General features: G+C 42.3%; 1 protein-coding gene across 2 annotated transcripts in view; it reads right to left on the bottom strand.

The window, feature by feature from the left end:
• Positions 1-4,254: 4,254 nt before the first annotated feature.
• The window catches only part of ADCY5 (adenylate cyclase 5), a 210,858-nt gene continuing 198,876 nt past the window's right edge, over positions 4,255-16,236 (bottom strand). For both annotated transcript variants that reach the window (XM_071810813.1, XM_065840449.2), the window contains 7 exons: positions 15,884-16,059; positions 11,996-12,022; positions 11,042-11,174; positions 9,708-9,971; positions 9,245-9,449; positions 8,302-8,426; positions 4,255-6,854 (listed from right to left, as the gene is read on the bottom strand). In XM_071810813.1, coding sequence (XP_071666914.1) covers positions 6,726-6,854; positions 8,302-8,426; positions 9,245-9,449; positions 9,708-9,971; positions 11,042-11,174; positions 11,996-12,022; positions 15,884-16,059 — 1,059 coding nt within the window. In that variant the 3' untranslated portion in view covers positions 4,255-6,725. The remainder of the gene's footprint in view (positions 6,855-8,301; positions 8,427-9,244; positions 9,450-9,707; positions 9,972-11,041; positions 11,175-11,995; positions 12,023-15,883; positions 16,060-16,236) is intronic.

Here is a 16,236-nt window from a genome sequence, read left to right as displayed (position 1 = left end):
AACAACTGGTGACAGGAAAATAATAAATCAGTCTGACTAGCTTGAAGATTAAAAGACCAGGGATTTTGTTTATTCATGTGGTGTTATGGGTCGTGTGTTCCTGTGCTGTGATAGAACCTCCTTGATCTAGATTTGTGTTTGAGAGAACCGTTGTATACTCTTGATGTTGTGGATCAACTAGCAAACCCCAAATACTTAGAAACTAGAATAGCACCCATATAGTACCACCAGCAGTGACACCGTTTTTTTTACAATTATCTGTCAGTTATTTATGATGTTTTGTATTGTACAAATAGATAGATATAGATAGATTTTTATATGTGACCTGGAATAATGTTAAGGGTTCACTGAAATGCTGGGGAAAAATCAAGGGGAGAAAAAAGCAAGCTTTAATGGCAGGGAGGTTGCCATGCTGCTTGTGTTGTTGGATTTGGGGCTTGGCAGAGCTTTGCTGTGCTATGAAGAGTTGCTGCAGGTGAATGTCTGGGCACTTCATACCAAAATGTTATGTGTTTCAGTAAGTTATTTAGTGTCAGATTATGAGCAAGAAGAAAGGAGCTGGACACTTTCTTTTCTTTTAAAGAGATGGTCTTAGTCAAGAAAATTACACTTGATAGAATCAAGAAGAATTGGACAACGAAATTGTAATCCAGAGTGATCAGGAGCAGTATGTGTTGTGTTCATGATGTGTTTCTCACACAGATGTCTGAGATCAAGACCGTGGAAGTACCTTGTTGTGCAGCTGCAAAGGTTGGTGTTGGAGGTGATGTGCTTTGCGGTTTATTCTCTTCCCACCCCAAATTGAGAACAATGTATTCATGAACGTGCTCTGCTTTTGTTTTGGCAATCTAGACAATGGGCAAAAGATAAACAAGAGGACTGGATTGAAGCATACAAGAATTTTGGGAAATGTTTACACTATGAATACTTTAAAATCCAGAAGAACAGAACACAGCCTTTGTTTAGCACTGAGCAGTTTGCTTGTGTTAGGGTTCAATGCACCTTTCTGAACTCTGGACACCAGAAAAGGTGAAAAGCAGTCCCTTAGCAGTTCAAGTCAATGGTCGAAAAATGTAGCTCTTCATGTTTTAAATATGAAAACAGGTTTTATCTTGTGTATAGAATCTAGAAGAGTCGTTATACCTTTATTTTCACCTCAGCTCCATTGGTAGGCGGGGAAGCTATTATGATTGCCTGAAGTACTGTCTAGTTTTTAACACAGGCTGTCGTGCACATGAAGAATTTTCTGTTGCATCATTTATTCAGTTTAGATATTGGCAGAGAATCTTGTTTTCTCTGTGACTCCTTCTCTTCCTCCTATTCCTAAAGATGCATTTTTAAGGAATGAAAACTTCCTTTGTCATAGCATCTGGAACAATTATTCCATTCCAGTTATGCTGGTGTTAAACTAATTGCTGATTAGCAGGTGTAATGAACAAATGCAACTCTCAGCATAGTAGAAGACAGTTGGGATTCTGTTTGTCTGCTTTTGATAATAATAATCCCATTTCACAATGAAAAGTTAATGAGCATGATTGTTCTTCATTACATGATATTAGAAGGTGCTAAAAACATGGCTTTTGAACATACTACTTTTGTTTGACTATAATATTAGAACTTGCTGAAATTTTGTGTGAGTTGAGAAAGAAGATACTCTGGGCCAAGTTGAAAGTCAAAATTTACTGAAATTTCCCAGGATTTCCCATTTGCTTATACAAACTCAGCATTCAGAGAAGTAGTAGGTGCTTTCCTGCTGATTTTACCAGATGATGATACTTGAGTTATTGAACGTAGGAAAGATGATGGCTACTCTCTTGAACATCATGTGTTATTTGAGTTTGAATTGCACAGGGCTTGGTTGATTTTCCTGTGGGATTTAGCAGAAGCAGAGCTCACTTCATGCTGTGTTTATAAAGTAAGCCCACTTTAAGTTTTGAATGGGACCATCCAGCACCCACAATAGCATATTTTTATTTAAATACAGTGTTGCTGTTTTCGGGAAGGGATGGCCAGAAGTTTGACTGCCTTCCACAAGGTGTATTTAATGCTGTTTGAGGTTTAGTTACCTCAGAGTCCCCTATTTGCGCTTCTAGAGATTTAATCATGTTCTTCCTTGTATATTTTTGTTTTAGTATCTGAGGTTTTTCATAGTGGTCTGCTCTCCTGTATTCAGTGTCTCAGCCAATAGGTGGGGATAAGAACTTGTCTCATTTATGAATTGTCAAGATTTTGCTAAGAAATAACTTCTCAGACCCTGGAAGATGTGTAGACCCCTTTGTTCACAGTGCTTCGAGGCAGACTGATGCATGTGTGTGTGCCTAGATGTGTAAGAACGTATCTAGACAGAGAGAGAGAGAGAGGTGTAGAAAAGAATGCAGCCTTGTGCAGGGGAATATATGCGTGTGTTACTTGGATTGATTTTTTTAGCTGTATCGAAACTAGCAGAGAACTAGAAGATGATAGAAACTTGGGAGCAGTTGTAACATCGCCTGGTGAAGGCTATGTAAGTTCGTTTCCAGTAGATGGCAATAGTTATTTATGTCTGAACTCCTGGGTGTAAAGATCTCTGGGGCCAGGTGCTTCCAGGTGAAGCTCGCTCTCTCTAGCTGTTCTTCTGGGGGGTTTTTGATTCAAATGGTGCATGTGCTGTGCTGCGTGATCGTTACCACTGAGCTCTCACCGTGCTGCTGTCATTCCCACCCACTGCTGGCACCAGCACCACAGCAAAGGGCCGGGGGAGCAGGACAGGCAGGGACTAGGAGGCACTCAGGGACAGAAATGAAAATGAATATGCCTGCTTTTTAGAGTAAGCTGCCTGGCTGCCAGATGGCAGAAATGTGGTGCTGCTGCTGTCCCCCAGCCCACCTGCAAGTCTGTGTTCTCAGTCCTGGCCGATCCTGCCCAGGTTCTTCTGGCTCCTTCAATTGAAACACCTGTGACAGAGGGTCAAGGGAATGGAAACTGAGGTGTTTGTTGTTTGTTTTTTTTTTTGTTTTTTTTTTTCAGCTTAGTTTAGCTTCTTTTTAGCAACCTTTTTCAGGCTGCATCCCAAGCTGTCTCACCCCACCAGCCCCCAAACTGCCCTGAGGAGCAGTCAGGATGCTGAACAGAGTGAAAATATTTACCACTAGGCAAAGCTTTTGGCCAGATATTTGTCCATGGATGTTGTGAAATGCACCGACAGCAAGGCTGGGGATATTGGCAGTGCAGGACACACAGGTAAGGAATTTGGTACATCCCAAATGTATCATTATGTGCAGGCAGATGATTGATGTAGCCAGCCTTGTGTTGAGGGAAAGTGGCTAAATGCCATAAAATGCATCAAAATGCTTTCTGGATGGGAAGAAGGTGCATTTAAGGGAAATAGTTCAGCCAGTCAGTGTGTACAGCAAATTAAATGAGAGGGCACAGCATTGGAGGCTACTGGTTTATCTCCCCCTGGGAATAACCTTCTCCAGATAATTTAGAAAACCACCTACCTTGCTGTTTGTATGATTATGTAGAACATCTAAAGCCTTAAATGGTTCTTCCCCCTCTCTTTTAAACACCAGTGTTTTAAGTACTTCATGGCTTTTTTTTTTTTTTTTTACTGCAGCACTCTGTTCTCAGTACCCTTACAAAAATCCCTCCTACCAAATACCAGAGTGTAAGTCATTTAGTTAATTGTTGTCTGTGCAGTGTCTCCTGAACTAAAAAGAGTTTAAAGCTGGAGCTTTTCGTTTGTCAGTTACACTTCAGGCTTCTGTTAATTGGTGTAACTTTACGTAGCATTTACTTTTACCTGTGAACACTGAAAACGTTGCATTGGCCAACCCTGCTGCCTCCTGCCACGTGTCCTTGAGAGGACAAGTACTGAGGTACCTGCGGAATTGTTTGGCAAAGGTACGTTTTTGTTTTTTAAAAAAGTGTATTTTAAATAGTATAGAAACAAATACTAATTTATTTTTAGCTATTCAGCTTTACCAACATATTTAACCATAGTGCCACAACGAGGCTTTGTCAGCTCTCCTGAGACCAACATTTCAAGGCAAGTGGGTGCAGAAGAGGGACCCAGAGGATGTCACTGTGCAAATGAGGCCTCGAGGATCTGTAACTGGGGATTGCGTAGTGCCAGGGTGGTCCCAATGGTCACCCATCCATCCACCCAGCGCTAGTCAAGGCTTGGATGTTTCTATGTGCAAACTCGGTATCTCCCACGTGGCTTACGCCTGATCTCTTCACTAGCCAGATGCAGCTAAAATAAAACGGAGACACTTTACCAGTGAAACAGTGTTTAATATAGTTAAATTACTTAAATAGATTTCAATTTCCATGGGAAATCATAACTGTATCCATTTTTGCAAGATCCAGAGTAGAGTGTGTGAATACCCCTTGAAATGATCATGACACACTGTCAACAATCACAGCTAGAGATACTGGGGACTTGAAATTTCATTAACAACACAACTTCATAAGATGAATCAAAAGTTAAGAAGACTGCAGACTTTCATAAAGCAGAAAGCAAACCCAAAAAACCGAGTGGATGGCATGAAGGTAATGAAACTTGGTGAAGGGGTAAAAATGGATGGAAGGTGGAGGAGGGGGAGAAAGGTGCAACAGTGTGATGCAACTTAAATACTTTGCAAACCAGGAAAGATGTAGAGGAGCAAAAGTATAGTACAAGGGCAGACTTGGCAGTTTTACAGAAGTCAATATACTATACTTTTCAGAGATGTTTCCTAGTGGAAGGAGGAAGGAAAGGGGCGATGCCATTTAAGCTCAAGTTTAAATGGCTTAATGCTTGGGTTATGCTTAGCAATAAGGCAAATTAATTAAGACAGGCCCATGGATTATCACTTATTCTCATTGTTGAGCAGGAAAAAATAACTCACCACCGCCATAGTGCAATCATTAAGCTGTTAATACTACAATAATTCTGCCCTGAGAAGAGTGAAAAGAACTTTATTAAATGTGAAGAGTGGAGTCATTTTTAGTGCTAGCCAAATTCAATATCAAAACTCTTCCCTCATAGAATATAAAAAATATAGCTTTTTTTTAAAATTCTATTTTTCTTTAATAAAATATTGAGGGATTTTTTCTGTAATAGTTAAAAAAGGTACATAAATGATAACAGCGAACCATTCATAAACCCCCCCACTAGTGATAAAGATGTCGAACACAATGTCAATGGCACTGAAGTTTAAGGTTGACCACCTAAGATACACGTTTGCCATCATAAGCTTTTTTTTTTGAAGATCAGCTAATTCCTGAAAATTGAAAATCTGAGACAGTTTATGTAAGTGCCAACTACAGGAAAGTCAACTTGATGCTGCAGTACATGGTTCCTTGTAATATCAAATGGCAGTACAGTATCAGACACCTCTCATACCAACAGGATTCTATTAACACCATCTATGAAAAAATCATTGTTTTAGAGAAAAGTTCAAATGAGTTTATGTTTGGTTTTTTTTTTCCCCCTCTTCTTATAAGAGCTCCTGTTACAGTTAGAAGATTTGCTTAAAGCACATTCTAACATGTTCAACTGATACCATCTCAGTAGCTAAAACTCAAAGGTCCTGTTTCCATTTGTTAAGCTGCCACCTTCTGCTTGAATGCTGCATGGAGCAACCGTGGGACTACCGCGGTTTGTTTTTTCCTCTTCTTTGGGGTTGTAGATTTTCTGGATTTTCATTTGTAAATGCATCTGATTCAGCCTGGAAACTCACCTGTTTGTTGTCGGTTGATTGTATAATGATAATCTGAAAACTGCCAAGTCTGTGTTCAGAGTATTATGCACAAAAAAGTTACACAAAAGTCTACAGGTTATTTACAACTCCCACCACACCTTGGTGTGGACAGCCTGCCACCTCATTTATATATAATTTACAAAATATAGAATTTGGTATATCTGTTAGATCTCCATGTTTTCAATATTACAAAGTAAAAAATAAACCAAAACACGACAAATTTCAGGGGAGTTCCCCCCACAAAGTGTCTCTTGTTTACATCTAGTCTTTCCTATGTAAACTGATATATACCAAAGGAGAGCACAGAAGACTTTTTAATAAATAGGATTGTAGAGCCATCTTCCTTTCAGCCGATCTTCCCCGTCAGCAGATGTGGCAGCCCCACTCAGCAGAGCAGTCATTTAGCCACGCAGAAGAAGGGAAAAGAAGGGGCCAGGGCTAGAATGTCTTTCTTTTCACGCTGAAACGTTATCAATACCCTCAGAAAAGGCCTTTTTGTGTGCTGCAACAGTGGGTGTCAAGTTTGAAAGCCCATTCAAAACAGCTAATAAAAACACAGTGGTACACTTCAAATAGCTGGCAGTATGGGATGGAAACATTATGGGAGTGCAAATCCATTCCAAACCAATGCTTTGTAGTGAATCATACATTCCTTCAACCAAGTAAATGTTGTGTTGCGTCAATAAATACTTAAATAGTTTCTTATATCATCCTGTGGTAGCAGCCTTTTTTTATAAATCCCAAATTCATGTCTTTTCTGTGGACTCTGTAGTACACGTCTTTGGTCGATTGAGCACTCAGCCAGGAACAACTCCGAGGTGGATTCTTTTGATTGCCTTTCATGATGGTTGGCCAAAGAGTTTGCTGATACCAGCTCTAGAGTCACGCTATGAAGTTTCAGCTGTGCTGCATGTTCAGCTTCACCGCCAAAATGTGATTCTTCCCAGATTCACAATCGTGTAACGCAAACTCCATCTTTGGGTGACCCTGCGGTTGGTGCTAACTGATCGGGGGCCCTTCATTTAGAAAGTAGGTGGTCATTTCTCCTTTGCCTTTGACCTTAATGACGCCTCGATATTCCAGCTTATAGTTGTTGGCTGCTAAAACCTGGTACATGTCTGTGGTTACCTGCAGAATTAAACTAGAGTAAGCATATGCTTGTCATGCCTTCACACAGTCTTTTCATTCACTTTCGGAGTAATCCACAGACAAAACTAAAGCAGGATCACCTATTTTATTTCTAAGTCGACATTCGCATATCAACCACTGAAAGCTGGGCACTAGTTGCAGAACACACAGGGTCTTTAGAAACTGAGAGAATACAGAAGTCACACGCAGTAGACAACTGGGGGTGAACCACATTTTTCAAGGTGGTCACAGGAGAAAAAAATGTTTAAAAACTGCACCTGGCAGTTCAAGATACTCAGATGCGTTCACTATATCACCGGCATGATGGTCGGAAAACTGGTTAAAATAATTTAGAAGTCCTTGCAAAAGGCTAGAAAAATCACACAGTGGATCTGTAATTTAAAGCAGTTATTCAAGGGTTTGTTTTTATGGAGGAGAAGGTAGCTGGCAATGAAAAAGACCAAATAAATGGAATAACATAGTGAGCATCCAAATTCTCTGGACAGATGCCATTAAAAAAATAATCATTTGTACTGCAGAATAACAGAAGTTTAAAGACCAGGTTTCCTGAGGTATTCATTTACTTTATGTATTTTCTCACGCTTTTTCAGATGGCTTTAAATATTGGCACTTCTGGCTTCCTGTTGCTGTAACATTGCTCTGCTGAGTTGCTTAACTAGAATAAAAACTGTTCACAGGTTGTCTTGTAGGAAAGTTTAAAGGGTGTTTGATAAATATTGATCCAGCTGACTGACAGCTTAATTGGAAAGAAACAGCACGGCTTCCCCTCTTGGATTTCACATAGTTAGGCTATTTTTACATCCCTTTAGTACTTTCCCAAGGAACAACAATCTGCTACTATGGACAATGGCTCAGCAAAAGCAGGACAGGGGAATCAAATCACTAGAAAGGTGACTGGCGGAAGGCCAAGAAGTTGTTTGATTACAAGACAGTTTCCATTAATCCGTTAGCTGTCCTTTAGTTAAATCCCATCCCGCTGATGCCTGGGTCCTTGCTGGCATCACAATGTGTATGGCATTGCGAACAGGGAAGTGAATTACAGCAATACATATCTGAATTGAGTCCTTGGAAAATAAAAAAGCCTACAGTTGCAGAGAGCTGAACAGTGAAGCCGGCAGAATGAGTGAGCGAGCATCACAGCAGGACGGTGCTCACAGCCCAGTGAGGCACCCCGGGATGGAAACTCAGCCTAACAATTCCACCTAGAACTAAACTGCAAGTTTTTGACCTATGGTTGCAGAAGTGGTCAAAATTAAAAGGCAAAACTTGATGCTACTAGTATCAATCCCCAGCTGGCTTTTCTTTCAGAACTCTAAATGTATGGCATAAAGGAATAAAATTAAACCAAAATTGCAATTCTATTTAAGTTTCAAAACCTGTAAGTGGCACAGGGCTGGCAGCGTAATTTTTCCAGTGAATTCCTTACCTGAATGCGGTCGGGCACCCCTGTGCTGTCCATCCGGCTGGCTACATTCACCGTGTTGCCCCATATGTCATACTGGGGTTTGCGTGCTCCTATCACCCCAGCTACAACGGGACCAATATTGAGGCCTGGAAGGAGAGGAGAAATCCCACAGTGCTCAGATCCATCATGCATGAACCACATGAAGCTTGAGGCAAGTTATTTTTCAGACAATAAAAAACATCCTAAGGTTCATTGGTTCTAGCTGTGCTTCACCCTGACATGTACAGCTACAGCCAAATGATGGGGGAAGAAACTTTTAAAGAAAAGTTGGCTTCTTTGATTCATTATGACTGTCTGACTAGCAGCATAGGCTGGATTGGCTCGATCCAGAGCTACTTTCCAGTACCAGAGAACAGGATAAGGTTTGGCTTATTTGCCATCTGGCTGCCAAGCAAGCTGTTCACTTGGCAGTCAGCACACCGCTGCTGCGATGTCAGGCTGCGGCAAGGCAGCAGCCCGATGCCCGTCCAGAACAAACACCACACTCGACATTTCATATTTTTTCTCCTTCTAGTTTTCTGCCTCTTTTTATTCCTTGGCTTGAAAGACAATTTAATGTACAAGACTGGCAGAGCCTGGGACCCCAGGCAGTGTGGGCAGGAAACACATCACAGGCAACAAGAGCACAGGCTCAAGCACCACGTGAGACTGTGCTGTGATAGGAGCTTCTCTGTGCCAAGGTTGGTTGCCCAACTGCTCCTAATTCTCCAGGGAGCTTCAGTAATCATGCTGCTGCCCTAACAAAACTGCCCTGATGTTTCAGAGAGGCCAAAGAGGTTATTTTTGTTGTCACCAAATTAACAGACAATTAACATCACTGCACAGCAAAGGAAACACCTGTAGTTTTACTCTCCATAAAACCCCCAGGTCAGAGACACCAATCCTGTACACACAGAGACATTACCTATCTTCATCTGGAAGTTGTTGAATGAATGTTCATTAATGTGTTTCATTTGGTCCATTAACCTCATGGCAAAATCAGCCAGAGCTTTGATATGTGTCTTCCCTTCCTTGTCGTAAGTGGAGTCATTGAGGCCTGATGCAGCCATATATGTGCTGCCGATGGTCTTGATCTTCTCCAGCTGCCGAAATTGGTCTTCACTTATTATCTGTTTCACAAGAGAGCACAAGATGCAAATGAACCTTGACACATACACAGGGAGAAAGGGGATTGGTTATTTGGAGGAGTGACAAGGGAATAAAAGGGATTTTTAATGTGAGAAAAAATATATTCAGGACTTCTTGAGCAAGGAGAAATGGACCATGGCGCAAGGATTCAACAGCCACCTTCCTTCAGAAGTTCAGCAAAGCCCAAATAAACTCATTCATTCAGTTCACTCTGTCCACCCAGATTTTCTGCGACTTACTTCATCAAAATCAGCAATGATCTCGTTGAGCAGTCTCAGACACTCCACCCCTTCGTTGTTGGCCTCCAGCTCCACGTAAAACTCTGAGAAGTTGCTTATGGAGGCGAACATGACAGCCACGCACTCGCAGGACTGGTAGTAGAGTTCATCATTTCGCCGCTCCTGAGCCAAGAAATGGGCTGCCACATCCTTTGGTAAAATGTTGTGGAGGAGGCGTCTGTTATAGGCCTGCAGCTCCTCCATTTCTTCTTTCTCTTCAGTGGCCTGGTTTAGGAGGGAGAGACAGTGATGTGAGGGGAGAAGGGATAACCCCCCCACACATCCCTTGAGCACGTGCTGGTAAAGGCACAAGCAATACTTGCAAAGCACTTATGACTTTCCTGGCTTCTGAAATGGGACATTTGAAACTGTAAAAAGTTAAACGGAGAAAGACCCTTTAGAAGGTGGTATGTCCAGGCAGAACACGAAGAACACTTGGCTCTGCCTGGGAAACAAATGCTCTGGCCAGCTGAGACCAGACCTAGAACAGGCAAGTTGGCTTATCCCTTCCATTGTTTTACCATTTATAAATGAGGATAACAATGTTTTATCTGCTTCTCACGGAGCTTTAATTAATTGGTGCTTCCTCAGTGCTTCCTACTCAAACCACTGTGACCTGTTATTAGAATGTCCTGTCATCCAGAAGGCAAAAAATCTACAAAAACCCTGCAGTTCTGCTTGCTTGAGAATCACATACAATGCCCCAACATCGCTCGCGGGCACAAGCAGTGAAAACACTAACGCTGAATCCAGGGACAGGAGCAAAGCGCGGCATTATCTGTAATGTGTTGGCTCTCCAGTACTGCTGCCTAGGGGTGAATGAAGGTTGGATGTCAAGCCAGTTCCCACTGCTTAACAAGAAAGCGAATGAAAATGCAAATGTGAACCTTTCACACCCCTGAACAGAGCAAACTAAAGCTCCCTGAACTCTGGGAATCAATTCAGCAGTGAATATGAGCTTCTTATATTTACAGGCCGTGTTATATTACAGGTTCTTGCAACAGTGACAAACTCAGTTGTGTCCAAACTCATTAACCTGGATCTTCAAATCTATAGCCCTTTATTGTGGGGACCATCCAAGGACCATTTACAAGGAAACAAGGGGTTAAAGTAAATAACCAGGATGAAGAGCACTGAGTATGCAAAGTAGAGCATTACTAGTATGCTCAGTTATATGCCAGATCCAGATTACATTCAAAGGCACTTTATAACACTCCTCAACTCCGTAGTGAATAGCTCCATAGTTTTAACACTGACGACTGTGCATTCCTCCAACACAGCAAATCCCTACTAACCTGGAGTTTCCAGAGGAAATCAAGCCTTGCAGTGGATTCCACTTGCTGGGCGTGCAAGTACAGCGCCAGGACAAAGACGGTGATGATGACAGGGGTCACAATCTTCAGCGCGACTCTTGTCATCGCCGGAGAGCTGCAGGCCAAGGAAAGAGCAGAATTTCCCCGTTAGTCTCAGCGTGCAGGAATGCAGCTTAGCCAGGCTCCCCAGTTCTCACCTTAAGGCTAACCAACCTCTAAAGAAAAGGCTTTTTTCCTTGCCCCCAAGCATGTGTTGGTGAAGGGACAAACAATATCTGCCAAAAGCTGAGGACTTTGGGTGCTGGTTTCTAAAGCAAGACTTTGAAATTGGAAATTTAAGCCAACTTCTTAAAAAGGGTTAAAATCAATATAAAAGGCATTTTTACAGAATGCTCAGCCACTGCTATGCTTGTCAAAACCAAAATGCTGACAGCTCTTCAGATTGTATTCACTGTGTCTCCTGCATTGGCTTCCCCAGCCTCTCGGTCTAGAACTGTTCTATACTTACTGCTTCTCTAATTAGTTACTTCTTAATGGCCTTCGTTTTGGAAATATTCTATATGCCGAAAAGAGCACTAAGACACATTCCCATCCCTTCTGACAAACAAGCAAATAGAAGCATAAACCTGAATTACAGAATTATACAGTATGAAAATATTTTGATAAAACCTCTGACAAGTGAGCTCAATGAGATGCTCTACAAAGCAAGTTGACATAAGTCCCACAAGAAAGAGGATGATCTGAGAGTAGCTCTACATACAAAATGGCAACACTTGGGCTGCTTGGGGCATTTGCACTGTGTTGCACCAGCTCACAGCAATGTGTAGTCAAATAGCAGACACTGCTGGTGAGTTGATGTGCTGACGCTGCACCTCGTGAACAGAAAATGCCTACCAACAAAAACCCATACAAATATTTCATGCCAAGGTGACTCACCATGGTAACGTTGCATTTGCAGACACGCTGGAAAAAAACCACAAACACAAGGTTAGTAGCGTGTTTTGCTCCCTCCAGCACTCACTCCTCCTCTGTACATTATTCACCAGCACCTCTGCAATGTGGCTTCTCTAACACTGTGTGGGGCTGTGGTCCTTTTAAAGCACAAAATTACAAGAAGATTGGCAGGGGGAAGCAAAGGGGGACAGAAAAAAGGTTGACAGAGCTACACTCAAAGATCTAGAGTGATGGTGCAACATGGTTAATGTGGTTAAAATATCTAAGAAGCATTAAGAGTCAGAGAATCATTAAGGATTTTAATGTCAGTGTGGGATGCTTAGCAAATGCTTGTGCATCCATCACTCCTTCTTTAGGTCAGACTGGAAAATTTGATCTAAAGAAGGCAGCTTTGGGCTAATATCTTGTGAGGGATAGCTCCTCTCTTTCCTATTTATTGTAATGCCGACCTGTGTTTAATTCCTCTAACTCCAGCACTACTCCCTTGCAGGCTGTTCATGGCCGGTGCTGTGCCCAGCTATAGGTGCTGCACATGGGCACACTAAAGAAACCCTTGTGCCGATTGCTTTTACTGTTCACAGCACTGCAAAGTACTCGTCTGAAGCAGAGCTGCTGGAGAAGATGCAGGGATGTGCTTTTTGTACAGTGAAAGGGTGGAAAAGAGCTTTCTGGTAGGTTTCCTGACTGATTGCTTAATACTGCTGGATTTCTTCTCACTTGTGGGTGGAATATTAGGTGACTGAGAACCATGTACGTGGATCTTTTAAAACACTATTTAAATGGAAAGAAAGAGATGAGTGGTAAAATAACTATAGCGTCATTGATGCAATTACAGCTCTGCAGGCTACTAACATGATAAATCTTTATCCTGAGGATCTCACAGCTGTGCTGAGAGCTTCAGGTCACAGTTTTCTGGGGCTGAGGGGGAAACTCTTGCTACAAAATCAAAGATACAAATAATCAAAATCAAAATAGCCAAGGGTGTCTAGCTGGGCATAAAATTAAATAATAAAAGCATAGTGACTCTCTAAGCTCGTTTGTTCCAGGATATTTTCTGCAGCTCTGAGCATGGAATTTCCTCTGGATTTTGCAACCTACTGTTGTCTAGCACACATCTACTGTGAGGCCTCTTGGCCAGCTCCAGCACTGAACATGTGTTCTTGTACCTGGACCCAGTTTGGGAGCCGTGGTGACAGCAGCTCCCACACCAAAGACTGGCTCTAGTTGGAGTTGGAGACATTTCCCACATACAGCATGAATTTCCCTACTCCCCTAAATGATCACCTGGCCAGGCATGACTGACTGCCCCCCATTATCACTCTGCTTATGATGGGAGCATGGCAGATCTGACCCTCTGTGCTGGGGCTGCACCTCACTGTGGGATTACACTTGCTCTGAAATCCTCAGCAGAGACTATGAAATGCAGGAAACCCAGTTTTTACAGTAACACTTTGGATAAGTGAAAATGCCCAATGCAAGCAGTAACGGTGTTGCATTGGTAGGTTGCTCCGCCATGGGACAGACATTTCCAGTAGCAGATGGCTCTGGAAGGTAACACAGAGACAAGCTTGCTAAATACACTCCTGGTCAAGTTAAGTGCACATTTCTAGCAGAAACGGTGGTTCATGTTGGGGACAGCTCCCACAGGACAGGAGCGCATCTCTTCTCGCAGCCACGATGCCAAGGTCAGACAGCCCTCTAAATCACAAACCACATCTCCAACAGAAACAATGGGCTTGATGAACAAATCACTGGGCAAAGCCTCTTGGGGTCCACTCTGCAGGAACTCAACTTGCGAGATCACATTGGTCCATCACATCTTTAAAACCAATGCATGAGTTTTATTTTCTGCATAGGGTAAAGGTAATACGATAGTAGCTCTATCCATCCAGTTATACTTCGTGTATCCCCACGCTGGTGCGTTGCTGCAGTCGAGTCTAGCGACTCCCAGCATGCTATAATCAGCCTTTCGGTTGCTTGCATGCTGGGTTGGTTTGTACACAGAAGTGTGAAGTGACATCTGCATCACTTCTAATTAGTCAGAGTACCATAATGGCTGCAGAGCAGACAGTAATTATGTGGCTACAACAGGCACCCAATTAAAGTAGTATGAGGTCATGATTGTTTTTTTTTTAGTATCAGTTGGACAATAAGGTACATCTCTGAACTATGTGCTACATGCTGAGCTCCCATTTCCCACAACACACAAACAGACTGCCAGACACTGGGACACCAAATAGCTGTCCATGGAGCTCTTCGGACAAAACAAATACCATCTAGTGAGAGGTAATATGGCATCACAGAAAGCTAGAAAGCTATTTCTGGGAAAAAATGCTGACCTTCTCCACTTTATTGCCAACATTTTGATTGTGAAGTGATGTAAATTATACTTTTAAGTGCTGTAATTTCACTTAGTACTTGACTTACAAGAATGAAATGATATTTGGGATATAAAATGCTTTTATTTCTCTAATTGTGTTAGAAAATGCTAAATAGTTTCTGCTATTGGAATACAAAACATCTGAAAAAAAACGAGGGAAAACTCATTCTCCCCATACTCCCCCGAAAGCTCCATGGGCTTTCCTACATTATTTCATTTGCTTGAGCTAACAAAATAATTTAAGTGATTACTGCCAATGGCAGTAAAAGCCGTACCTACGTTAATTATTGCCAGGCACACAAGAATGCTAAAATCATGGAATATTTATGTGAAGGGCATAAGTAAACAGGTGCATCTGGCTTAAAGCAACTACACAAGCTGTTTCATAGCATACAAGACAGCAGTGGCAAGGACCATGGGAATCTTCTTAGCCACCCTCCTGTCCACCACAGCTGATTGTTCTTTGCTGCTCTGGACTCTCCATTACCATGAACCACCCTCTTGCCCCAAACTGGAAAACATATTCCAGGTTAGGCCTTCCCACTCCCGGGTAAAGCAAAAGTCTACTTCTCATGTCTTACAAGCAACCTTCCTTATTACACATCCTAGGCATCATGTTCACCTTTAGACACTATGATTTTATTGACTCACCTTCAAATACAATTGTTGCCAACAAAGGGAAATCATCAAAACAAGTAGTTAACACACCACCACAACTCCCAGTGAGAAATGAAACCCGTGGAGGAGGGCGGGTTTGCAGATGTGCCAAATTTCCCGCCTGGCATGACCTTCAGGAGAGGGGTAACCATGCCAATGGAAGGAGGTTGCCATCATGATTAATGTGTGACCTGGTAATGACAAACTACCTTTTGTAAGTAAAAGGGGAACTGTCTGTTCCCACTTAGCCCAGGCCCCTCTGCTGGGAACTGCGCTGAGACCAGCTGTTACACTGGCTTTCCAAATGTGGACACGTGTCCAACAGCCACTGTCAGGAGATCACTAGCCAAACTTCAAACGCCACCATTCCAACCTGGGCGTGATATACCAGATGTCTGAACATCTCAGAGGTTCATTATCACATCCCTGAGCCAGCTCAAGTTTGTCATAGATGCTTTTTTTTTCTTTTTTGAGAAAAGACATATCTATATTGGGAGTGTAACGCCAGAAGAAGTGAGACTAACTGCAGCTCCCCGTTTCTGGAAGAAAAAGAAATACAGATCCACTCTGATTCCAGTTATATTTTGTTATTAATAGATAGTTCATTAGTCAAGTTCCAGATTAAGAAGATCTTAAGGAGACCTGTGCTTTCCTTCTCTTCAGAGGTGGAGAGGAGCACTGACAAAGCCTTTAAGCCACAGCCATGCCCTCTCTGGTGTCGTGCACATCCCTTGCTTGCACCACAGCCTCGGTGCTCCCGTCCACCTAACCCCACACTGAAATCATTGGGTGAAAGAGATTAGGTGAAGATTTCAGAAGTGAAAGGCACTTACTAGGTGTTAGCTGTAACCAGGAGATCTGCATTGTCAAAAAGGTTGACCCCTGGCACTTCCACAATGAGAACATATATAAATTCAATGATTAACATAAGGATCAGTTTTCCAATACAGCTGATCTGAAGGAACACAGAGCAGGCCAGGAGACTCAATAAGACACTGTAGGTAAAGTACTGTATAAAGACAAAAAGGGGATAAAAAACAGAAGAGAGATGAATGTCAGCTGGGTAAATCAAAACTGAAAACAAAGGAAACTAAACAGAGGGATAGAAAGGGATTGGGAGTTATGTAGTTGGGCTGACTGAACATATAAACCTGGGGCTGCCTGTGTGATCTTCCCATGCTACAGG

Source organism: Patagioenas fasciata, chromosome 7, assembly GCF_037038585.1.
Source record: "Patagioenas fasciata isolate bPatFas1 chromosome 7, bPatFas1.hap1, whole genome shotgun sequence".
NCBI classification, from domain to species: Eukaryota; Metazoa; Chordata; class Aves; order Columbiformes; family Columbidae; genus Patagioenas; species Patagioenas fasciata.
The sequence above is the reverse complement of the archived record's forward strand: the minus strand, read 5'-3'. Positions and strand labels throughout refer to the sequence as shown.